Source organism: Aethina tumida, chromosome 4, assembly GCF_024364675.1.
Source record: "Aethina tumida isolate Nest 87 chromosome 4, icAetTumi1.1, whole genome shotgun sequence".
Lineage (NCBI taxonomy): Eukaryota > Metazoa > Arthropoda > Insecta > Coleoptera > Nitidulidae > Aethina > Aethina tumida.
This window is the reverse complement of record NC_065438.1, coordinates 8584927-8611109: the sequence shown is the minus strand read 5'-3', so window position 1 is coordinate 8611109 and position 26183 is coordinate 8584927. Positions and strand designations below refer to the sequence as shown.

The 26183-nt window shown below is 25.6% G+C and overlaps 5 protein-coding genes across 6 annotated transcripts; 3 read left to right on the top strand and 2 right to left on the bottom strand.

Annotated features, from left to right (window-relative positions):
• Nucleotides 1-3649: 3649 nt before the first annotated feature.
• On the top strand, nt 3650-5663 carry LOC109596106 (cuticle protein AM1274). Of its 2 annotated transcripts, none has more exons than XM_020011562.2 (3): nt 3650-3774; nt 4891-5111; nt 5450-5663. In XM_020011562.2, exons 1-3 carry the CDS (start codon nt 3763-3765, stop codon nt 5643-5645), a joined length of 429 nt encoding a protein of 142 aa, XP_019867121.1. In that variant the 5' UTR covers nt 3650-3762; the 3' UTR covers nt 5646-5663. The 2 variants fall into 2 exon arrangements, with proteins under 2 accessions (XP_019867121.1, XP_019867122.1); XM_020011563.2 differs by lacking the exon at nt 3650-3774 and adding an exon at nt 3803-3879.
• A 258-nt stretch (nt 5664-5921) lies between these two features.
• Nucleotides 5922-6830, bottom strand: LOC109596078 (endocuticle structural glycoprotein SgAbd-8). The gene is made up of 3 exons (XM_020011530.2): nt 6795-6830; nt 6526-6740; nt 5922-6470 (listed from the first exon to the last, which is right to left on the bottom strand). Exons 1-3 carry the CDS (start codon nt 6804-6806, stop codon nt 6335-6337), a joined length of 363 nt encoding a protein of 120 aa, XP_019867089.1. The 5' UTR covers nt 6807-6830; the 3' UTR covers nt 5922-6334.
• Nucleotides 6831-7210: 380 nt separating this feature from the next.
• Nucleotides 7211-11613, bottom strand: LOC109596074 (endocuticle structural glycoprotein SgAbd-2-like). The gene is made up of 3 exons (XM_020011526.2): nt 11485-11613; nt 7580-7862; nt 7211-7520 (listed from the first exon to the last, which is right to left on the bottom strand). Exons 1-3 carry the CDS (start codon nt 11611-11613, stop codon nt 7414-7416), a joined length of 519 nt encoding a protein of 172 aa, XP_019867085.1. The 3' UTR covers nt 7211-7413.
• A 5950-nt stretch (nt 11614-17563) lies between these two features.
• On the top strand, nt 17564-20040 carry LOC109596092 (endocuticle structural glycoprotein SgAbd-4-like). The gene is made up of 4 exons (XM_020011546.2): nt 17564-17634; nt 18712-18857; nt 19414-19580; nt 19809-20040. The coding sequence occupies exons 1-4, from the start codon at nt 17620-17622 to the stop codon at nt 19925-19927; spliced, it is 447 nt and encodes a 148-aa protein (XP_019867105.2). The 5' UTR covers nt 17564-17619; the 3' UTR covers nt 19928-20040.
• A 5185-nt stretch (nt 20041-25225) lies between these two features.
• LOC109596094 (endocuticle structural glycoprotein SgAbd-8-like) lies at nt 25226-25897 on the top strand. The gene is made up of 4 exons (XM_020011547.2): nt 25226-25300; nt 25358-25461; nt 25512-25675; nt 25731-25897. The coding sequence occupies exons 1-4, from the start codon at nt 25289-25291 to the stop codon at nt 25832-25834; spliced, it is 384 nt and encodes a 127-aa protein (XP_019867106.2). The 5' UTR covers nt 25226-25288; the 3' UTR covers nt 25835-25897.
• The last annotated feature ends 286 nt before the right edge of the window (nt 25898-26183 follow it).

Genomic DNA, 26183 nt, shown 5'->3' with positions numbered 1-26183 from the left:
TAATTTTATATTAAACATTTTAATTTATTGAATTGTATTTTAATAAATAAATTAATTATTTTATTTTGTTAATATCTTAAAAACTGAAACAGTTGGAATTCGATATCCCACTTTGGTTCAAATAAAATAAGTGAATAATTTTCTTTGACTTTCATGTTTTACAAATATTTTGTAATTTTTTACATCACATGAGAATGTAAATTTTTGTATGGCGATACTAATTAAAAATGAAAATTGATTATTTAAATCTGTTCAATCTATAAGTATTAAAAAATAGTTTATGTATTTTTTCAAATTGAAAATTAATTATTTTATTAGGTAACATCTACGAGAAGTCAAACAAGAAACCGGATTCACTGTTCATAATTTCTTGTATTAGCTTTTAATTTGATATTTGGTTATGAAATATGTATCATATTTTTCATTAACATTTTAAACATTCAAATAGCGTAGAATTTGATAGCGTCACTTTGATTCAACAAAAGTAAGTGAATAATATTCTTTGTATTTCATATTTTATGAATATTTTATAGTTCTTTACATCACACGACAAAGAGAAATGTGAATGAATTTTTAACTGTGAATTAGGATGTAAATATTTGTTCGGCGACCTTAATGAATTGTGAAAATCCATTATTTAAATCTGTTCAGTCTATAGTATAAGTACTAAAAAATAGTTTTATATTAAATATATATTTTATTAAATTGAAAATTATTTATATTACAATGGAACATTTCTATGACAATGATATGTACATCTCCACAAGAAGAACGACCCAATTTTAGGCAGAAGCATTTTCTTTTTGAAAGGACAAGAATTCTATTCTAATAAAAATTGAGGAGAACAATGGCGAATTAACCTATGTGTTAATGTCGGGAATGAAACATTTGGATGGATGTTTAAGTGGTAAATACTATCACAAATAAATTTTGAGCATTATAATTATTATTTTGATTTTAATAGTCACAGAAAAGTTTATGTACCAAACAACCTATACTAAAGACTTTAAGGGCTTATTGGCCACTATTGAACCGGGAACATGCATTTTGTTTTCTTGATGTTCTTTCTTTAAGGATGCTTATGATGTGATAAGTTTATTTCTGAAAGATTTTTAAAGGAAAACAATTCCTTGTCAGATGTTTCCAGGAGACTTTTTAAACCTTTTGGTGATGGACCAAGAATTTGTATAGGTTTGTGATGTTATTAAGTTTTATTAATTTTGATTGTCTTGTAATTAATTTTTAAGACAAAGGTTCGTGCAACTCCAAATTAAACAGGCTATGGTACATATTTTATATAATGAATTTTTTCACCCGGATAATCAATCATGACATAAATTATTTTTAATTACTGTCTAATATTTGATTAGTATGATGGTTATGAGTCACAAAATCTTGGTTAAAACATTCCTGCGTTGGGATGTGCTGAACGTCTACCACGTTCCTTATTGAACTCCTTGATTTTAAATTATCCTCTTATGAAACACAGGATTGTTAACAATACTTTCTACATCACTGTTATCCATATCTGTGATCATGTTGAGATTATTCAGCATAATCTCTATCATTAGACTTCTTTTATAGATTCATCTAGACCTGTTGTTGATAATACCATAATTTGCTGCTTTTGTTATCTCCTGACATTGATATTCTGTGAAAGAGCAGCGGTCCAATCAGCATCCAAGTAACAAACAATAGGATCTTGGTTTAACCTAAATTTTAGAGTCCTGCGAGGTATCTAAGAATGATTTTTGCTTTAACATGATACCTTTTAAAATAACATGTCGTGAAGTGTGCCAATCTGGTTACTGTGTTTTCTAAGTCGGGCCTTGTAGCAATTGCTAATACATAAGAGCATCAGTAAATTTTATGTGATTGATTATCCAGTAGATATTATTCATTCTTGTATTATTATATCATTATAATAAATAAATGTCTAGATTATTATCATTATCGAGGAAGATGAAAGTAATAATATTTATGCAAGTGTGGCAGAAGTATAAATCAATGGAAAAAAAAAAAATGTAGACTGGGAACGTGCTATGTGGGCTCAAGTCACTAATCCGATTAAAAATGATATATTCAACATTGTAAAACACCGAGGACAGAAGGTCGCCGGATCCCGAATTGTTTTAACTCAGAAGTATCAACCAGTTGGTGCTATCGATAGATTTAAGGCCAAAAAAATCAGAGGAAAAAGTCAGGGGAATTGACTATCATCAGTCTTTTGCCCTTGTAGCTAGACATGAATCTACTCGTTTATTGAAGAGCCTTTCAGCACCTTATAATTGATATTATAACTGTACATTTTAATGAGAGAGTGGACATGCTGAAAGAGATGCTAAAGAAGATTGCCAAGATAATGACAAAGATATAAAATGTAAAGCCAAAAAGCTACTCAAGATGATGCTGATGTCAAATAAGTCTTTAGATGGACTTGGACAAGGAGGAAGAAAGTGGAATGAAGCAATTGACGAAAGTTTGAAGAATTCAGGATTGATTCCAACCTATTTAGAGCCATATTTGTACCATGATGTAATGATAATTTATTGGTTCTATTGTTGTATGTAGATGATATTTTAATTGCCAGTTAGAAGTGAAATTTTATGAAGAAACTCTAAAAGGCCCTAATGATAACATTTATGAGAAATTTCTATATGGAAAACTTATTGATGTCCTTATGTATTAGAAATTGCTGCAATGTCCGATATAAAAAATACATTAACCAGGTTGGCACACTTCACAACGTGTTAGTTTAAAAGGTGTAATGTAGTTTAGGCAAAGATACTTCTTAGATATCTTACAGGAACCAAAGAATTAGGTTTGGAAACATATTAATATAAAATAAAGGAACTCAGGAGATAATAGCAAATGTTTCGACCAAGCTTTTCGGACGTATGACCGTCACACTAATCAAATATTAGACAGTAATTAGAAATAATTTATGTTATGACTGATTATCCGGATGATAGAAAATATTCATCCTTGTGTTAGTATATAATAAGTTATAATAAATAAATGTTTTTTACAAAGCCACTCTTATAATCTTGCACGCTACCATCTGAAGTACAATAATCTTACCATAAAAATTAGCGTAGTTATTAATTAATATTTCTACAATTAATATAATGTAATAGTAAATGTGAAATATTATGTTAAACGCTAATTAAATTAAACTGCACAAATTCATGCACAAGTCTTCGTTCAGTTACAGCTAATTAAATAAACACTTGTACAAAAATTATATAATTGTGATTGACACATTTTTTAAATTTTTTAAAGTGTTTTAATTATTAGTGTTAAATTTCACTGTGCCAGATTTATATAAAATTGTTCTTAGAATTGTTTGATGGTAGTTAATATTTATATAGTAATATTATTTATATAAATAAATAAATAATAAAAGTTTTATAAGGAAATATCAACGGGAGATCAAAGACAAACCCAAAAAGTAATCCGTATTAAAACATCATTAATTTAAACATTCACGACATGTTAAGAATTTATTGTCGCGGTCATCGTCCCCAAATTTCGATTTCTGCCCCAAACTTCGGGACGTGGCAAAAAACTGTGACGCAATCCAAAGTTCATAACTGAACTTGTGTTGCGGATTTTACGTAAGAGTCGCCAATGATTTTTTTTTCATGGTAACTGATAATGTACAGTGCGAGTTTTAGTTTAGTGGGGACTGGTGAAGGAACATATAAACGTTACGTTATTGGCGGTGGCGCCTAAATAGTTCAAACTTGATACAATAACAATATGATACCAGCAGTAAGTTTATTTATTTATTTTTTCGATTTGATTCTATTTGGTGAAAGTGATTATTATATTGATTGATTGGATTACGAAATCGGTTAATGAGTATTGTGGAGGATGGTAAATATGAAACAAAAGTTTATTCAATCCTGAAATATATTTATTAGTTAGATTTTATTTATTGTAGTTATTAAATTATATATTTTAATTAATATATCTTATTTATTTTAATATTTAAACATGATTAATTTTTCAAATTCAGTTTGTCTTCAAATTAAATTAAAAATTAATAGAAAAATATTATTTAAAATGTTATTTAAAAATATATAAATTATTAACTAGAAATAAATAATTTTTAAACAAAATCTTACATAATAATATTTTTTTTGTTTGAGCTTATTCGATCCTGAAATAGATTTATTAATTAGATTTTATTTATTGTAGTTATTAAATGATATTTTTAAATTAATATACCTTATTATTACTTTATTTTAATATTTAAACCTGTTTAATTTTTCAAATTCAGTTTGTGTTCAAATTAAATTAAAAATTAATAGAAAAATAATATTTTAAATGTTATTTAAAAAATATATGAATGATTAATTATATAAATAATAAATAATTTTGAAACAAAATCTTACATAATAATATTTTTTGGTTAAATATCACAACTGCAATTTTCAACATTCCTAAATGTTGTCATTATTTTAAAATTTACATATTTTTGTAATAATTAATTTTAATTAATATATATATATATATATATATATATATATATATATATATATATCTATATATATATATATAGATAGATATTGAAAAGGTATATTTCTAATTCAAATATGCATTTCATGAGTTTTTCAATATTGTATTTTAATTTATTACTTTATTTTATGGCAAAAGTGAAAATTGACATATAAAATAATTATTATAAAGTTTTAAAATAACAACATAAGATATACGATTTAAAAAATTCAGTTACATTGATGAAATTTCTAAATGTCAAGTTTATAATAGGCACGATTTCGTAAATAGGTGACATTGTAAATCATCACATTTTACGTTTCAAATAATTCAAATTAAACAATTAACATAATTACCTTGATTCTGTAAATATAATTTTAATTTTAGCTATTTTTGCTGGCTTTATTTGCCAGCACCTTTGCCGAATACACTCCGGTAAAGATAATTAGACAAGAGGGCAGTATTGACGAGAAAACGGCACAACACAGTTACCTATTCGAAACGGAGAACGGAATTTACGAGGACCAACAGGGATTCCCCAAGGATCCACACAATTTGGCTGTTCAGGGACAGAGTCAGTTCACTGCTCCAAACGGTCAAGTTATCAGGTAATAATAATTTATTACAGTTTATTTTTTCTTATGTAATATCTAATTTAATCAATCAAAAAGTAAAGGTACTGTTTTAATGTTATAGTATGAATTAGCATAAGAGAAGTAGCTTCCTCTTAAAGGCCAAGGTTAACGTATTACTTTACCTTGTTATTTAGCCACCGATTCGTTTGAAGATGTCTGTCTTCCTTTCCATTTATGGCCTTTTATCTTACGCGAGTGTTCATTGAAATTAACTTCGTGGCTTCACAAAAAATATGTTAATTTAGTAGGTTAATTAAATCAACAAAAAATATTATATAATATATAATATTATAAAAATGCATTTATTTTAGCTTGACCTATACAGCAGACGAAAACGGTTACCAACCCCAAGGCGCCCATTTGCCAACGCCGCCTCCAATCCCCCCGGCGATCCTGAAGGCGCTCAAGTACCTGGACACTTTGCCACCCGAGAAGAAAAAGGACATTAGACCTGAGGGGGACGAACAGGACGACGATCCGAACTCATTCCTTTTGCCACCTATATAATAAAGTATTTTTAAGGAACTTGATCAGTTTTATTAGTTCATTGATCTCAATTACATTTTACAATTAAATTAATCAAATACAAAAATGAATTATTTCTTGAAGTAGATTATTTTTATTAATGTGAAGTAATTATTAATCATGTTGATATAGATCACATTAAATTATTATGTTATAAATGTCAATCATTGATTAGTTGCTAATTTATTTAAATTAATTTTAATATTGTACTGAAGACGTTTATTTATACAATATTTACCAACCGTAGACAACACAGATTGCAACAAATCTAAGAATTCATGATCAATATGTCTTGTACATGATTAATTTATTTTTTTGTGTTAGTGCATAGTATTTTGTTTAAATAATATAAATCAAATATGAAACAGTTTATATTTAATATAATATTTTCATTACATTATATAAATATTAAACATTATGTTCTGTATGGAGGTATGTGTGGTATATTATAATAATTTAACTATTACTAATTGAATTAGATATTGTATCACATGTTAATTAGTTTAAAATTGTTGCTTTCGTGGTGGTAAAGATGTTAAGAAATCCAAAGATATATAGATATAATCTATTAAAATATTAAACAATATGTTCTGTATGGAGGTATTTGTGGTTTCTTATAATAACTTAACTATTACTAATTGAACTAGATTGTGTATCACATGTTAATTAGTTTAAAATTGTTGCTTCTGTGGTGGCAAAGAAGCCAAGAAATCCAAAGACTTCTGAATGGCTGGAGGAATTGGTGGTGGTGTTGGTAAATGGGCCCCTTGAGGTTGAAAACCATTTTCATCAGCAACATAAGTCAATCTATAAACAAAATTAAACATTATTAACAGAAAAATGTTTAAAAAATCAGACTTACCTGATGATTTGACCATCAGGGGCAAGATACTGAAATTGTCCTTGTGCAGCATGAATGTTTTCAGCCTTTGGATATCCTTGTTGATCTGCATAAATCCCGTTTTCAGTTTCGTATAAATAACTGTGTGTTCCATCGGGATTTATATCGAATTCTTGTCTCAAAATTTTCTCCGGAGGCAAAGCCAACGCCACAGATAAAAGAACAAGGCTTAAAATCTGAATTCACATAAATTAATAAATTATAATAATTATATTAATTGTACTACTTACTAAAGATTTCATTTTATTGTTGTGACTAAAACTGTATCAAAATCGATATGCTATAATTTTTTATAGAATCATTCTTTTATATTTTCACTTCTCCCACCAACTTTTCGTTAACACATTTTAATAAATTTATGGACCATGTTGGAAGATGTCCCCGATTTGTTTTTCAGGCTTGGCCACAAATTTGCGTAACAGATTTTACACACCTGACACATATCAATGTAAATCTTATCGGATAATGTAAATTTTTCATATTATTTAAATACGTTTACTGCCTATAATCCGTCATTTTATGTAATAATGCGTTTCTAAATGTTTCCGACACAAGTATTGCGCATTGGGATTTACAAAACTTTTAATGTCTTATTCTTATATAAAACATTGAATTTTTATGAAATTTTAGAAAATCAAACAATATATACTCATAATAAAAATATATTTTCTATAAATAAACTTAGTATAACCACAACAGCAGAAATAATTCAAATATTCCCAAGACACAGACAAAACAGTTATGCACGTAAACTTAATAAAAACATCTCAGTATGTACAAAAAAACCTCAAATATAAAAATTCTTTTGCAAACGTAAGTGATCAATTAACAATATCATTGACTAGTAAATTATTTCCCTTTTTGTTGCGGCTCCGGATGAGCGGCAATCCATTCTAAAGCCCTCTGGATCGCTGGCGGAATTGGTGGTGGAGTGGGAGCGATAGGCAAATGCGACCCTAAATTTAAGTTTATAAAATATTTTCTCAGTGTTTAATGTTAAAGGACAACTTGTTACCTTGCGGTTGGAATCCGTTTTCGTTGGCGACATACTGCAACTGTATGGGCGTACCGTCCGGAGCCGTGAATTGGAAGCTGCCCTGCACTTCTTCCGCCTCCGCGTCCGGATTACCGGCGTTCTTCAGTTGTCCCTGTTCCTGCGCCGAGATTCCGTTGCCCGTTTCGTAGGACGTGCGGTATGAACCGTCGAAGTTGACCTCTTGGTCTTGGCTCAGGATCGGCACTTCGTTGCCGGACAACTGGGCGGAGAGGACTTGGCCAACGATTGACAAAAGCACTACCTAATTTAACATTAACAAAGACAAACACAATTCAGTAAAGGATTGTAACTAACTGGGTATTGAATGTGTTGCAACTTACTGTAGTTACTTGCATGATTCTGTTGTTAAATCACAGAAAATCGAATACTGAATATGACTTTGACATTCTCTTCCATGATATTTATATGGGGATGGGCGCATCTGAAGCGTGTTGCAACAGAGAAAATGGAAGTGCACTTGTTCAACTGGGGCGACAAAACTATTTCTCTTGTCTACATCTACTGACTTATTTCTCAGCAAATCTTTGCACAACTATTTTTATTAATTATTTGTTAGATAAAAATAAATTTATTTCAATTAAAGATTATTTATTAAATAAATAATAAAATACAAAATAATAAACGTTCAATTTCAATTAAAAAAAATATTTAAAAGAGTTTAAAGAAGGGGATAAATTTATTCCGTGGATGAGGTTCGTGTGAATTCATTAGCCAAAAACGGTTTCGAACATTGAATGGTTGATCATTTATACCAGATATGCAAATGGGCATCTATTTATTCACGTTATATAATGGGCAAATGCGCTAATTTAATAAAAATCTAAGACCCCGTTGAACTTTGCAAATGTAATGATGATGACATTTGAATGCAATTACACGTTACTTATCGACTTTTATCCTCTATGCTTTTTATTGCTGAAATTATTTCATAAACTTTATATTCATCATTATCCAATTACGTTTATAATATATTCTAATGTGTGGATTAGTTGATCAGTTTGCCATAATGAAGAAAGCTATAAAAAAATTATTAAGAATTATTCTGTAATAATATTTCAAAAATTATTTTTATTTCAAACAAAAATATTTGAAAACTAAATTTTACTTTTTTGGCAAAAGGTTTTGTATTGTATTATTTTTTAAAAAAACTGCTAAAATTTAAATTTTTATGTTAATTAAAATTATTGATTTTATTTATTTTTCATGTAATCGGTTATTTTTAATATTTTATGTGTAATTTTTTTATGTTTTATAAATTTAAATCAAAAATTTTAATCTTCTAAGCTTAATTGTTTAAATTTTTGTACATATAAATTAACAAATATCTTTTTAAATTTAATTGGTTATTTTTAATTTTTTAAATTTTATTAACTAAATATATATATATATATATATATATATATATATAAATATATATATATATATATATATATATATATATATATATATATATATATATATATATATATAATATTGATAATTACATAATATAAAAATTTATAAATTTAATTGAATATTATTAATTTTTTTTTTTAATTTTTTAAAACTTATAAATTTAAATAAAATTTTATTTTTTTTTAATTTAATGAGTAAATTTTAGTTTTTTAGGTTTATTTTTTTAAATTTTATAAATTTAAATGAATAATTATTGGTTAAATTTTATTAAATCAAAATAATATCTTTTGTAATTATATAAATTTAAAATTTTATAAATTTAAATTAATATTTAGGTTAATTTTTCAAAACTTATTAACTTATATCAATAATTTTAATTTTCTTGAATTTAATTAGTAAATTTTAATTTTTCAAATTATAAATTTAAATTAATAATTTTTTTATTGAATTTTATTGTACTAATAATAATAATAATAATAATAATAATTAGATAATTACATAATTTTATTATCTAATTAGCAAAATTTAATTTTTCAAGCTTAATTATTTAAATTTTATAAATTTTAATCAATATTTGATTATTTTTTTAATTTAAATATTTAATTTAAAATTTTTTAAATTTTATAAATTTAAATCAATAATTATTTATTTAAATTTTAATTATTTACTTTTAATTTTTTAAAGTTTATTAATCAAAATAATATAATAATATTAAATTAATTTATACACAATATTTTGTGTATATATAATTTAAAATTTTATAAATTTAAATTAATAATTTTATTTCCATTAAATTTTTTAATTTTTTACCTTAATTTTTCAAAGCTTATAAATTTAAATCAATAATTTAATTTTTATTATTATTTTAATCTAATTCTTAAATTTTAATTTTTGAAGTTTAATTATTTAAATTTTATAAATTTAAATCAATAATTATTTTTTTTAATTTTTTAAGCTTTATTTTTAAAATCTAAATTAATTATTTTAATTATTTTATAATTTGGAATATATTAATTTTTTAAGCTGTTTTTTTTTAAATATTATAAATTTAAGTAAATAACTTTCGTTTTTTTAATTGGTAAAATTTAATTTTTTAAGATTGATTTTTTAATATTTTTTTTTATTTTAACTGGTAATTTTAATAATTTAAATTTTGGTAATCAAATTAATAATTTTATTTTATTTTTTAATTTAATTACTAAATTTTAATTTTTTATTCTTAGTTTTCTGAATTACACAAATTTAAAATTTTATAAATTTAAATTAATTTTATTTCTTTTATTTTAAAGCCTTAAATTTTTAAACTTAATTTTTAATAGTTTTTTAAACTTAATACGTAAATATGTTTAATTTTATTTTTGTAATTACATAAATTTAAAATTTTATATATTCAAATCAACAATTTTATTTTAACATAAATTTTGTGAATTTAAATCAGCAATTTTATTTTGTTTTAATTTTAATTGAATATTTGTAATTTTGTTATTTTGGATATTTTTTTAAATTTAATTGGTAAATTTTTATTGTTTAATCTTATAAAGTTTTTTAAATATAATAATAATTAATAATTTTTGTATTTGTTTTTTAATTTTTAAAGCTTGATTTTTTAAATTTTATAAATTTATTGCCAATTTTAATTTCTAATGAATTAAGTTTATTTTTTGAAGTTTTTTTGTTAGAGTGTAAATTTTTAAAATGGGTACGAGTTTGTATTGTTTTTTAAATTATTAAAAAAGTTTGTTGTTTTTTGTTTTTAGTATTGTAACTAATTTTAATTTTTTGAAAATGTTAATAATTTAATTTAAAAATTAGGAAATTAGGAAATAAAAAAAAATAATATTTAATACAAATATTTATTTTTTTTTTCAGATAACTTTTTAAATTAGATTAGTTTTAAGTTATTTTTAATTAAAACATATTTTTTATATTTATTAATTTTGTATTATTTAATTAATAATAATTTAATTAAAAAAAAATAAATTTGTTATTTAAAATAAATTTATATCATTAAATAATATATTTTAAATATTGTGTAATACAAATAAGGTAAGTTATGAGTTAACGGTAAATATGTTTAACGATCAATAAAATATGTAATAATTTAAAAGTAATTTTCTTCTAATTGTAGCTAAGTAAATATGTTTTATTGTAGGAGTACAGGATGTTGCATTCTCTTTTATAATATTTAACCTTTCTCGAAATTATTATTAACTAGAAGCAGTGAACAAGTGAAAATATTCTTGTTAACGTGCCTTACTTCACTCCTTATTTAGTTATCATCTTACCACCATCAAATAAAAATACGAAAATCTTTCGTTAAACATTGAACAGATTTCACACGTTTTTCGCATTTATTGTCTTAAACCTTTCGGCTTGGCACAATGCATTCCGGCCGTATTAATAAACATTCAACCCATAAGTCATACCGCAGCGGTTGGGATGGTATGAAAAGTAAACGTGAATTATACGAGCAGTGTGTTCGGGGCCTTGGGAGCGCCCCAATGGCAATGACATATTTCAAACACCGAAGGCGGATCATCTCTCTCGTCCAAATTCCTCCAAACACTTTCCTCTTTCCCTAAACCGGCCAATTTCATTTCTTCACCTTTACTCACCTGACTAACGGTTAGAATTGTAATGTATATATTAATTCCATGCATTGTTTCGCAATTTTTTTATGTAATATTACTCAGTTGTCATTTCATGAATGATAGATCTATTGTGTAAACAACCTTAGAGCTTGGCAAAAATATGAATAATGTAGAAAAACGACCGCATCGCATTCCTGAAATAAGTTATTTAATAATAATGATTATAAAAAGTTGTACATCCTTCACGTTAGCTATAGTTCATCTGTAGCCTTAGAGATTCGCACGTTTCGTCTTCTGGTTGATATTTTCATGTCGTGATCCGGTAAATAAGTCAAATGTAATAAAAACAATAATTAATAATATTATATTTGACAATTTCTCTTCTTTTTGATTTTTAGGTATTAACATAAAGAACGTATGGTCGTGCAGCAATATGACATCATTCCATGCACACACACATACACACGTTATGAATGATACATAAGAAATGTCACTGAGAAATTAGATGAAAAAATGCAGTCCTCATAAGGTAAATTCGTGATTTGAGCCTCAGTAACACAATAAACTTGTCAACGACGATATTTTCCATCTGGCAATTAAACTAATTAAAATTATTCCGCCCACGCTTTCAACGTAACCTTTTATTGCCAGTCGGAGCGTCGAGAGGCGTGGACTGCATCGTGTGCATCTGCAAAGAATTATCTCGGATTGCTACATATTTATGAGGAAAAATTAAACGATTCGCTTTTTTACGTCTCCAATTTTCCATTTAGATTTATTCATGTTTCCATTTCAGTATTCAGTTATTATTAAAAATGTAGTTTAAGTATTTGAATATAATTTTGATATTATAATCATAAGTAGTATGACATTCCTGTTTCAATTTTTTTAAAATCAATCAATCTTAGTTATGGCAGAAAGTATAATTTCCAGTAGGACTGATTTTCTCATCTGTTTTAAAGACGTTATAAGTTACACATTGTCCAAAATTTTAAAGTAGTTTATAGCTTATTACATTATTTGACGTTCCTGTTTAAATTTTTTTAAAATGAAATTTAGTTATGGTAGAACGTTTTATTAGAAACATTTTAATTATGATAGGGAGTTTTTTAGGTGGAATTATTTCCGCATCTGTATTAAGGACGTTTAGTTATAGGTTTAATAGTTTCCAAAATTTTAAAGAATATTAAGAATTTATATTCCTCATATAAATTTTAAACTAGTTGACGTTCCTTGTTCAAATTTTTTAAAATTAAGCTTGGTTATGGCAGGAAGTTTTATCACAAACATTTTAATTATGGTAGGGGGCTTTTCAATTAGAATTATTTACTCATATCTTTTTAAATGTTTAGTTATAGGTCCAATAGTGTCCAAAATGTTAAAGAATATTAAAAATTTATATTTCTTATGTAAATTTTAAAGTAGTTTAGAGCTTATTACATTATTTGACGTTTCTGTTTCAATTTTTTTTAATTAAACTTATTTATGGTAGAAAGTTTTACTAGAAACATTTTAATTATGACAGGCAGTTTTTCAGGTGGAATTATTTCCTCATCTGTATTAAAGTTTAGTTATAGGTTTAATAGTTTCAAAAATTTTAAAGCAAATTGAGAATTTAAATTTTTCATATAAATGTTAATGTAGTTTACGTTACTTGTTCAAATTTTTTAAAATCAAGCTTTGTTGTGGCAGAAAGTTTTATCAGAAACATTTTAATTATGGTGAGAAGCTTTTCAGTGAGAATTATTTACTCATATCTTTTTAAATGTTTAGTTATAGGTCCAATAGTGTCCAAAATGTTAAAGAATATTAAAAATTTATATTTCTTATGTAAATTCTAAAGTATTTTAGAGCTTATTACATTATTTGACGTTTCTGCTTCAATTTTTTTTTAAATTAAACTTATTTATGGTAGAAAGATTTATTAGAAACATTTTAATTATGGCAGGCAGTTTTTCAGGTGGAATTATTTCCTCATCTGTATTAAAGTTTAGTTATAGGTTTAATAGTTTCAAAAATTTTAAACAATATTGAGAATTTAAATTTTTCATATAAATGTTAAAGTCATTGACTTGTTACTTGTTCAATTTTTTTAAAATCAAGCTTTGTTATGGCAGAAAGTTTTATCAGAAACATTTTAATTATGGTGAGGAGCTTTTCAGTTAGAATTATTTACTCATATCTTTTTAAATGTTTAGTTATAGGTCCAATAGTGTCCAAAATTTTAAAGAATATTAAGAATTTATATTTCTTATGTAAATTTTAAAGTAGTTTAAAGCTTATTACATTATTTGACGTTTGTGTTTAAATTTTTTCATTATGGTAGAAAGTTTTATTAGAAACATTATAATTATTGTAAGGATTTTTTCAGTTTGAATTATTTCCTCATCTGTATTAAATACGTTTGCTTAAATGAGTAATAGTCTCCAAAATATTAAAGAATATTAACAATTTATATTCCTCATATAAATTTTAAAATAGTTGACGTTCCTTGTTCAAATTTTTTATTTAAAATTAAGCTTAGTTATGGCAGAAAGTTTTATCAGAAACCTATTAATTATGGTACGGAGCTTTTCAGTTAGAATTATTTACTCATATCTTTTTAAATGTTTAGTTATAGGTCCATTAGTGTCCAAAATTTTTAAAGAATATAAAAAATGTAAATTCTTTATATACATTTTATAGTAGTTTATAGTTTATTAAATTATTTGACGTTCCTTGTTATTTTTTTAATTAAACTTTAAGCAAGTTGTATTAGAATTATTTAAAAAATATATTTAGTTTCTATAACTTAATTGTTAATGTTAGGAGTTTCTTATATATATTTTAAATTAAATTAAGGTATTTATTGAATTATTGAATATTAAATTTATCAAATTATAAGTTACAAATATGGTTAGAGTATTTCATAATAACAAAATATACATATGATTAACTTAACAATAGAAAAAGTTACCATAAACCATATTAAGATTATCGATCAAATCTCGCTGTATCCTTGAGTTCTTCAGTTTCCACATTAGCATAATCATTTTGCATTTATATTCCCATTTAAGAATGGATCTGAAATACGACTATCGCGTGAACAATTCCCGGCTTGAAATCACTTAAAATCAATTGTTCTGGAGATCGTTACAGATCTTCAATGGACGCACCTACGAAAATCAATTATTTTACGGCCATTAGTCACACCTGTTCATGACATACGGATGCTATTTGAAAATATGAAGAAAACCGTACCTTGAAATGTGCATTCTTGTATTTTTTTATCTAATGGTTACCAAACAAAGAACGACATGCATCAATTTGGGAACAACAAAAATAATGGTTGATTCACGCCGTGATTCAGACAATTAAGAAACTTTACATACCGATTGCTACTTACTGAATTGTTAATTAATTAATACTCACACAAGGGACATAAATCATAACAATTTTAAATTTTGCAAATGAGTCAATGAATATTTATTCGTATTTGTAATCGTTTTGCTGCGATATTCCGGAGGTGGATCCTGAATGTTTAAATGACAATCAATTAGACAACACTGTCAATTAAATTCGTCACAATCACGCATATGATTGGCAACGCCCTAAAAAAACGCGAAAATTAAATAATTTTATGGGGCCACAAAATGAAGCAATAGTTTGAGAAGAAATAAACGGACACATTGATGGTTAAGCCTTTCATTATCGCGCCGATTGATTGCATCTCAAATTTCACAACTGTTTAAATACTGTAAATATTCGCGTACCTTTCCCGAATATATAAAAGATCACTCGATGGCATATATTTTATATTTACCACCACCGGTTATGCAATGAAAATTGATATTTACCATTAATTCTATAATATTTATATTAATTACCATAATATTGTGATTTACAATCAAGTACACAACTAATATTGTATAATGAAAATTAGTTGTTCTATCTCCTGAATATTTATATCAGATGCATCTGACAGGAGTTATGGGTTCGTAAATGTGGTTGTGCATTTTTGTGCACGTGAAAAATATTGCTTGTAATGGAATATGTCAAAACTCCTACGTTGTTTTGCAAAATATCCATTTTGATGTTGTGAAATATATAATTTATATGATAATATTGTAACTAATTCCTTTAATGGACTCTCTTTTTCATGAGGTCCAAGGTTCTACTAAATTAACAATAATTAATAATTAATCCTTGTACACTATTCATTTTCCTTATTCAGGATAATAGTAAAAGTTTTGAGAAATATATATTTTCATTAAATTTTAATAAAATATATGAATATAAAATATATTTACTTATAAAAAAATATTATTTTTTGGATATTATATGTTTATTTTAACAAAATTTAACAATTATTATGAATTATGAATTATAATAATAATTAATAAAAATAATTAAATTTTTTATTTCATTTTAATAATATTTCTTTTTTAGAATTTTAATATTAAAAAAAAAATTATTTTCAAATTGCTTATTTAAATTAACATATTTTATAAAATTTAATCGTTTTTAATTTGATGTGTATTTTATAAGAGTAACTAAATAAACAGTTATTTGAAGAAACTGATCCTCCAAAATCATTCAGTCTTTCTCTGAGCTACACAAAATAAATAAAAATTGGTCCAAACTATTTTATTATTAATTCATAATTTCATATTTTTATACATTTTAAATGTATATGTCTCACTAACAAATATAATATTCATAATTCATAATTTCATATTTTTATACATTTTAAATGTATATGTCTCACTAACAAATATAATTTTCAAATTGCTTATCAAGGAGAACATATTTTTTCTACCTTAATATTTCTTAGGACATTAATAATTAAAAATAAATTGATTTTTAAATTGCTTATTAAAAGAAACTTATTTTATAAAATTCAATCGTCCTTAATTTAATGTATATTTTATAAGAGTAACTAGATAAACATTTATTTGAAGAAACTGATCTTCAAAAATCATTCAGTCTTCCTCTGAGCTACACAAAATAAATAAAAATTGGTCCAAACTATTTTATTATTAATTCATAATTTCATATTTTTATACATTTTAAATGTATATGTCTCACTAACAAATATAATTTTCAAATTGCTTATCAAGGAGAACATATTTTCTCAACCTTAAACATTCTTAGGACATTAATAATTTAAAAAAAATTATTTTTAAATTACATATTAAAAGAAACTTATTTTATAAAATTCAATCGTTCTTAATTTAATGTATATTTTATAAGAGTAACTAGTTAAACATTTATTTGAAGAAATGATCTTCAAAAGTCATTCATTTATTATTAATTCATAATTTTATATTTTTATACATTTTAAGTGCATATGTCTTACTAATAAATATAATTTTCAAATTGCTTATTAAGGAGAACATATTTTCTAAACCTTAATCTTTCTTAGGATATTAATAATTAAAAAAAATTGTTTTTTAAATTCCTCATTAAAAGAAACTTATTTTATAAATTTCAATCGTTTTTAATTTAATGTATATTTTATAAGAGAACTAGATAAACATTTATTTGACGAAACTGATCCTCAAAAATCATTTAGTCTTCTTCTAAGCAACTCAAAATAAATAAAAATTAGTTCAAACTATGTTATTATTAATTCATAATTTGATATTTTTATACATTTTAAGTGTATATGTTTTATTAATAAATGAATTTTTCTTATTGCTTATTTTGTAAACCTTAATCGTAATTAGGATTTTAATAATCAAAAAAATTGATTTTCAAGTTGCTTTTTGAACATATTTAATACAATTTAATCTTTCTTAATTTGACTCATATTTTATAAGAGTAACCAATAATTATTTGAAGTAACTGATCCTCAAAAATCATTCTGTCTTCCTCTGCGCAACATTCCAGAAGTGAACTAGAAGAAGAGATGCAAAGGATGATCGAATGGCCGCTGGCTACGTGTTATCCACTATATAAATTTGCGATTGATCCGGCCAGAACATCAGTGTAAGTGCAACGGATTTAAAGCTAATCCGGTACGGCCACAAAATGAACGCCGTTGCGGTGAGTTTACACAAATAACCATTAATTATCGGTTTTTCTTGCGGCGAAAAGTGTCGAGAAAATGGGCGAAAATTTATTTGGATTTATTCCTTGGAAACAGTGATTCAATCAAAATTGTTTTTCTTGTTTTAACTTTGATATTATTGCTAAATTCATTTTTTATCTTATTTTTTTGTAAACAGAGAATATTTTTGGATAAAAACTTTTTCAGTTTTTTTATATACTTATTTAGAATAAAATTATATTTTTTTAATAAAATTTGATTAAAATCAGTCTTTTATAATTTTTATTATAGATATTTCCAAATTAATCTTATTTAAAAGCTTTCTGGTATATCTTGTTTCAAAAAAATATATATTGCTGTATCAATATTTTTATGACCAACTTTTCTTGTCTATTTATTTACAATATTATTTTTATTTTTATAACTTTAAGATATAAATATTAGATATTTTTAAAATTAATGTTGAGAGTGTAATTCTTGTATAATTAGATTGTGGCCAAATGAAATGATGGTGATAAAAATGTGCTCACATATCAATTACAATTAAAATTATAAACTAATATTCTGATTTTATTAATAAATCCTTGACATTTAACATGCATCATTTAATAGAGCTATAAATTCCTGTAATTATCCACAATTATCAGATCATCCGTTTCTTAAAACTGTCATAATTCCAATAAACACCGTGCACATTTAAATAATAAACAAGTTGCTCATCCTTGTTGCATCGATATATTCAAAGCTCGTGCTTAATAACCGACAATTATGAAAACCCAATAATTATAATGCAATTGTGCATTTAAATAATAACATTTATAACCCCACCTTGTGTACAGATTGCTTTCACATTTAGGTAAAGACCGAATTTACCAAATGTCATCGCAATATGGAGTTCGTCGTGCTTTACTTCAAATTGTTTCGTGTAGATAAGTTTCAGTCGTGGAATAGTTATTTTTGTTTGGTAATGCCGTTGCGATACTTTATTTGGGTTATTCATTTCCATAGGTCAGAAATAACAACAAAAATTGTACTTTACATTAATTATTTTTTGACATTTTGTTATATTTTAGGTTGTGTTAGTGGCAATTTTAGGATACTCAACATGTTCACCTCAAGGTCGTTACAGACCCGTGCCAAATGCTTCTCCAGGACAAATTATAAGGATTATTTCGCAAACCCAGGATGGACCGAATGTTGATGGATCATATCAGTGGAGGTAAATAACTGTCTTTCTAAATATAAATTGTGGTAGTATTTTTAATATATTATCGTATAATAGTCAAATATGGTGAATGCGACAATAAATTAATATCATCTAATCAATATCATTATTTTTGTATAAATGGTGAATGCGCCAGTGATATTATTAGATGCGCATCCACCATTTTATTATCCTCTACAATTAATACAAATTTTGTGTAAAATATAACATAATAATATATAAATATAAAATATTTCTCATATTATTTTGTAAAATTAAAATATGAAAATTGTTTAGATTCATAAAAATTGTAAATTTTGATATAATAGAATATTCACAATTGTGTAATTTATTCATTTCCATAAATATATCAATTTTTTGATTATTTTTATAAAATACAATTAGAGTAATGCATTAGGTAATTGTTTTTATCGATTTTGTTATTAAAATATATACTACATATAATATATCACTTCAATCAACTAAAGTATTTTTTTTTTACGTTAGAAATTTAATTGAAAATCAACCTAAATATTTTTAAATCTTTTAATAAAATCATGTTAATTTTTAGTTACGAATCCGAGAATGGAATTAGGGCGCAAGAACGGGGACAAGTGAAAGGTCAGGGTCCCGAGGGTGGAATAATGGACGCACAGGGTGACTTCTCGTACACAGCCCCAGACGGCACGCCGATTGCTCTTCAATACGTCGCCAACGAAGGCGGATTCCAGCCGCAAGGTAAATCAATTAATTACCAGTTATATTCTTTTTAAACACCTGCTTACGTCGGTGATTTCATGGCTTGTTAAATTTAATGGATGTAATAATAAGTCGGAGTTAATTAAACGAATATTATTAATGTAGTAAAGTTCAATAATGTGTGTAAATAATGGCTTTTGCTTTATGCACTTGATATTTCTGGTTTTGGTATGAATCTAAGTACTAATTTATTACAATATTTTTTAGGTGCTCATTTACCAACTGCCCCTCCAATTCCTGAGGCCATTCAAAGAGCATTAGCCTACAACGCTGCTCATCCAGAAGAAGACGACGGAGGCCAACCCAGAGGATTTAGAAGACAATAAGCACATCATATTAGTTTTTATTTATTTTTATTGTTTATTTTTTTGTACATGAATATACTTATACAACACTTTGTGATGATTAAGCTGTAATAAAGAATGCAATTTTAATTTAACTCTTTTGTATATTTTAAAACAATGATTTTCTTATTTGCAATATAAACATTACGATGCTTGATGCTGACTGTATGTTCTGTAAAATAATTTTTAATATTATTTACTGTGGAATTTCAATCACTTACAGTTAGCACACTGCTGACGCTGAACTCGTAACACCCACAAAGTGTCAATTCAATTTTTTGGTGTAACATTTGTATTAAAATCGTATCTCTCTGTAAAAATAGAGTGTATAAATTAAAATATTTTAGTAACAGTTCTAAGCTTACCAAGGATGCCACATCTTTGTCCCGATGTGCCCAATCCAACTCACACAGATCATAGCTGATGTACTTTGACTAAAACCAAGATTTATTAACAGCTTAATTATTTATTTTTATTATTTTGTTTGTGACCAAAATTATTGTACCTTATCTTGTAACCTGGCTGATTGTGTAAGCATCAAACCGTTAATAAGAAAATATCCAGTGGTAAATATGACCATGATCAAATGAAAATTGCCAATACCAAACAATAAACCAGCCAAACAAAACATTGTTTGAAAGAAACCAAGAAGATAAATGATAAGAACATGATATGACATAACGAAAAACATCTTTTCATACGCCAAACATATTTTTTCATAAACCACCGAAACCTTTCGAAGCCCAATTTTTAGTTCTTCTTTGTCTTCACACTTCAATAGTTTTTTCGTGATTTTATTCAAGTAATTAAATCTTTCATCACACGCGTAGGTGATGGTTATCAAATTATACAAAGGCTCCAGCAATATGTTGGAAGATAAGGAGAAACCTACCAAACCCATGAACATTTTTTGGAAGTCGCTCTTTCCAAACCATGTTGGAAGTAAGGCAAGATTCGTAGCCATAACACCGATAGACCCGAGAACAAATAATATAACAAATCCTCTCAAGTATTTGTAATTTAGACCTACGTTCATAGTCTTGATGATATCGTCTACTTGTACCAATAAATTCAAGGAGTCGATTATGTTTTGACTTCTGAGACCATAAACAGCTGAAGTGGAAATTGAAAATATGCCTTGAACGACGTGGAAAGCTGCATAGATCATAAAATCTAATGTCAACTTTTTGCCACCGTCGTTAAACTGCCATACGACAGAAATGGCAAGGCAAATTAAAACTGCTAAAGCAACAACTAAAAAATTTTAAATTTATATGTTAATTTGGCCATATAACATTATACAAACCGAATAAGTGTATGTAAACAGTTTTCAAATTTATGTAATATACAAATTTTTTGCCGTCCCATTTTCGGGAGAAAGGATGGAATGAAGAGTATTTAAGAACTAGATAAGATGAGTCTAAAAGACTGTAAACTGAACCGAATATGAAAATACTTGTGATGTGTCTTCGAATTATATTTAACATATTTACGTGTTGGCACAAGGACTTTTACCAGAACTAACTATTTGTGATTTTATAATATTACTTTTACGAATAATGCGGAGAAATCGATTTAGACATTAATATTTGGCTGGTCAAATATTTGGTAATTACAATAATATATAAGTAGTTTCGATACAATCACATTCCCTTCTAGGGAGAGTATATTTCTAACATTTCTTAAACTATAATAATAGTTAAAATATCTTACCCTGTTTTCTAGTGCAGTTGTAATTACTAGAGTTACTGTCATAGCACATATATATGAAAAACAGAAAAGGAAATCAACCAATTGAACATTTCCAAAAGTAAATATGACTCCAATTATACAAATGGTAGATTGGAAAAATGCAAATAAGTAAATCACCAACACTTGATAACCCAGTGCATAAAACAGTTTTTTGTGGACATCGCATAATTGTTCATAAATCGTTGAGAAACAAGAAAGTCCTTCTATGACGTCTTTAGAGTTTTCGCACTTTGATAACTTCTTAAGAATTTTTTCCAGGTAAATAAATCGTTCTCTGCATGCAAAAGACATTACGACTACGTAGTATATTGGTTGAATGAGGATGTGTGTGGGGTATCCAAAACCAACCAAACTTATAAGAAAATTCACAATATTGTCTCTATCAAAAATGACAGGTAGAAACTGTACACCAAAAGAACAAGTCGCTGCAACTAAAGTTACAAATGATAAGACGTGTCTAAGATGGTCATAAGAAAAACCGACATCCATTTCTTTTATTTTTTTGTCTACTTTTTTTAATATACTGAAACATTCCAATATTTTTCCACACCTGCTTGTGTACAAAATACTTGCAGATATTGAACAGAATCCCTGTATTAATATGTAATCTGCGTAAATAATGAAATCAATTTTATTTTTGAAATTGCCTTGAAAGTATTTCCATCCGAGTGACATATAAATGCCTAAAATCACCAAGGACATTCTTCCTGAAAATGTTAATTTTAGAATTACAATCATACATCATAAGATTTACATCATGGAAATTATAAGAATAATCTATTTAAAATGTCTTCGAGAGGCCTGTATAGAATTTCAACAGCAACTTAGTATTTACATATTTTAAACTGGATGTAGAAAATTTAAAATCAATATAATATTAAAAGTGTCAATCATATTAAATAATTATATTGATATTTTTTTAAATTAATATAAGAACTATAATTTTTAAATTAACATAAGTAACTATAAAAAATTTAAATGTAAAAAAATTAACGCACTACATTATGTTATTAGTTGCAGAGAATTTAAAATCAATATATTGTTAAAAGACTTCATATCATATTTATATTGGTAAATTTTTAAATTAATAGAAGAACTATAATTTTTTAAGCAACTATAAAAAATTTAAATGATATTAAACTAAGCAAGTAAATTAAATTAAATAATTTTATAATTGATAAAATTTTGTAGAAATTTATAATCAATATATTATTAAAAGACTTCTTAAGTAACTAGAAAACAATTTAAATGAAATATACTTAGCCAGTACATTATATTAAAGAATATTATAATTGACAAAATATTTAGTATTTAAAATCAATATATTATCAAAAGACTTCTTCATATTAAATAATTATATTGGTGAATTTTTAAATAATATAAGAATTATATTTTTTTAAGTAACTATATAAAAGTTAAATAAAATAAAACTGACCCAGTTCATTATATTACATAGTTTTATAATTGATAAAATATTGTAGAAATTTTAAAATCAATATGTTATTAAAAAAATTTGTCAATATCTAATAATTATATTGGTGAAATTTTAAGTATTTTTTAATAAAAATAAAAAATTAAATGAAATAAAACTTAGCCAGTTCATTATATTAAACAATTTTATAATTAATAAAATATTTCAGAGTATTTAAAATCAATTCTTCATGTTAAATAATTATATTAGTGAATATATAAAAATTAAATGAAATAAAACTTACCCAGTTCATTATATTACACAGTTTTGTAATTGATAAAATATTGTAGAAATTTTAAAATCAATATATTATTAAAATACTTCTCCATATTGAATAGTTATGACGGTTATTATAAAAATTATAATTTTTTAAGTAACTATAAAATATTAAATGAAATAAAACTAAACCAGTACATTATATTAAATAGTTTTACAATTGATAAATTGCAGAGAATTTAAAATAAATATATTATTAAAAGACTTCATATATCATAATTATATTGGTAAATTTTTAAATTAATATAAGAACTATAATTTTTTAAGTAACTATAAAAAATTTAAATGAAATTAAATTAATCAATTACATTATATTAAATTTTATAATTGATAAAATATTGCAGAGAATTTAAAATCAAAATATTATTGAAAGACATATCAAATAATTAAATTGGTGAATTTCAAAGTTAAAGACATAATTTTTAAGTAACAATATAAAAGTTAACTGAAATAAAACTAACGCAGTACACTATATTAAAGAGTTTTGTAATTGTTAAAATATTGCAGAAAATTTAAAGTCAACATATGTTATTATTAAAAGACTTATTCATATTAAATAATTATATTGGTGAATTTTTAAAATAATATAGGAACATTAATTTAAAATTTAAATGAAATAAAACTCACCCAGTACACAATTTTATAATTGATAAAATATTGTAGAGAATTTAAAATAAATAATAAAATAATTATATTGGTGAATTTTTGAGTTAATATAAGAAAAGTAATTTTTAAAATAATTATAAAAAATTAAATCAAATAAAACTTACCCAGTAAATTATAATACACAGTTTCATAATTGATAAAATATTGATAATTTTTACCATTTAATTTTCGTGAGTAAGGATGATATGAGATTATTTTAAATACCTTATAAGGATAAGTGTGTATCCTATCCAATGTTTCAAATTTAGCCATTATTTAATAAATGCGGTCAACTGTATAAGTTTTAAAATGATGTTAGAGCCGAATGTGTTACACATAATTATTGATAACATTAATGTGGATTACATTATGAATGTTAATATAAAAAGTTTAAAAAAGTACATATCCATCAAATAATTTGAAAGCATTATTGATTTATTAACCTTAGTGGCAGTTGAAGTTATTCATATTGGCTGGTGCTTGATGAACATATAACACCAATATAAATAAATAATTGTTTACATCGGTTGCAAATGTCAATTGCATTACGTCGTAATTCTGAATTTAAATCATTTTTGAAAAGCAAAATATGCATTACATCGATATGCTTTCAGATAATTAGACAGTAATGCATTGGTATTGTCATATGTTCACTGCAAAATTCTAAAGCATTGCAATAAGGTCAAACAATCTTTGAAGAAAGTTATGTTGGTCGTGTTTTACAGTGGCGTCTGCATATGCGTAGATCAGATTCATAAAACACATAATTTTTAGTGTATCAAATTATGAACTCAATTAAGTTCCCTTTTAGGGATTTTAAATAAATCAAGATGTACCCATTTATTGTGCATTTAACCCGTAAAAGTGAAAGACAAAGGTCACCTTAGAAATTCATATTTATGATGCATTTAATATGATTTATTAACCGGCGAAAATATTATTAAATTCATAAATAAACAATGGTTTCGTAAAAATATAAACATTAGACACGCCTATGAGTGAATTGGATGTGTCTTGAACTTAAGTGAACCCGCATCTTGAAAATTATTACATCGTTTCGTCGCTAATAAATAATTGGTGAAATGCTATTATACAATCGATTTTATGTTTGTTTGCATTTTATCCCCGTCCATCTATAAATTGAAATTCAAGCCTTTAAAACCGTACATTTCTTGTGGTTCCTTTGAACAAATTACAACATGAACACTGTGGTAAGTGCGTAATTAAATGCATGTACAAAATAATTATCTAAAGTTAATTGTATGTAGATAATATTGTTAGGACTTTTCGGGTTGACAATTGCTCAAGGACCAGAAATTAAAATTTTAAGCCAGCAGCAGGATATAAATCCAGACGGGTCATACCAATGGAGGTAAATATTTAAACTGAGTTTTAAAACTAGTAAACAACTCTTATTGGTAGTTACGAGACAGAAAACGGGATTCGAGCTCAGGAAAATGGTCAGGTGAAGCCCGGATCTCCCGACCCAATTTTGGAAGCACAAGGATCTTTCTCTTACACCGCCGATGACGGGTCTCCAATTGCTCTTCAGTACATTGCCAACGAGGGAGGATTCCAACCACAAGGTAATTCCTAATTGAAGTTTTATTAGGGGAGTGTGTTAATATTAATTGTGTGCAGGGGATCACTTGCCAACCGCTCCTCCAATTCCTCCGGCGATTGAAAGGGCTTTGAAGTACATTGCCGAAAATCCTCAGCCAGTGATAGAAGAAAGACTCGGTTAAAATAATTGTTGGTTATTAGTGAAATGCACTGTACATAAATTTGCACCAAAATAAAAGAAGTTTTATCATGTTCTGTTATGTTATTCAATTACAGGTTGGTGAAATTATATAATTATTAGCTTGTGAAGAAACTTGAAACTTAAACAAAACTTTGAGTTAATATATTTTTGGCAGTATTTATATTGGAGGCGAAGCGAAGATGTCACTGAAGACGTTTTGTGCATCATTTTGATTTTTAAAGCATTTTTCGTGCTTTCGTAACTTGGTTTAAACTAAGGCCTTTTAGTCGTTGTCAGCATTAGATGGCCGGCTACTATGGTCATCATCTTCAAGACCCTCATCCCTTCCG

Coding starts and splice junctions, on each gene's coding strand:
- LOC109596074 (XM_020011526.2), bottom strand. CDS start 11,613: ATGAAATTGGCCGGTTTAGGGAAAGAGGAAAGTGTTTGGAGGAATTTG. Junction 7,863..11,484: donor AGGCCCCGAACACACTGCTC/GTATAATTCACG, acceptor ATGTTAAATTAG/GTAGTGCTTTTGTCAATCGT. Junction 7,521..7,579: donor AAACGGATTCCAACCGCAAG/GTAACAAGTTGT, acceptor ACTTAAATTTAG/GGTCGCATTTGCCTATCGCT.
- LOC109596094 (XM_020011547.2), top strand. Junction 25,462..25,511: donor GACGGGTCATACCAATGGAG/GTAAATATTTAA, acceptor TCTTATTGGTAG/TTACGAGACAGAAAACGGGA. Junction 25,676..25,730: donor GGGAGGATTCCAACCACAAG/GTAATTCCTAAT, acceptor AATTGTGTGCAG/GGGATCACTTGCCAACCGCT.
- LOC109596078 (XM_020011530.2), bottom strand. Junction 6,471..6,525: donor CCTGATGGTCAAATCATCAG/GTAAGTCTGATT, acceptor TTTTGTTTATAG/ATTGACTTATGTTGCTGATG.
- LOC109596092 (XM_020011546.2), top strand. Junction 18,858..19,413: donor GATGGATCATATCAGTGGAG/GTAAATAACTGT, acceptor GTTAATTTTTAG/TTACGAATCCGAGAATGGAA. Junction 19,581..19,808: donor AGGCGGATTCCAGCCGCAAG/GTAAATCAATTA, acceptor AATATTTTTTAG/GTGCTCATTTACCAACTGCC.
- LOC109596106 (XM_020011562.2), top strand. Junction 5,112..5,449: donor CCAAACGGTCAAGTTATCAG/GTAATAATAATT, acceptor CATTTATTTTAG/CTTGACCTATACAGCAGACG.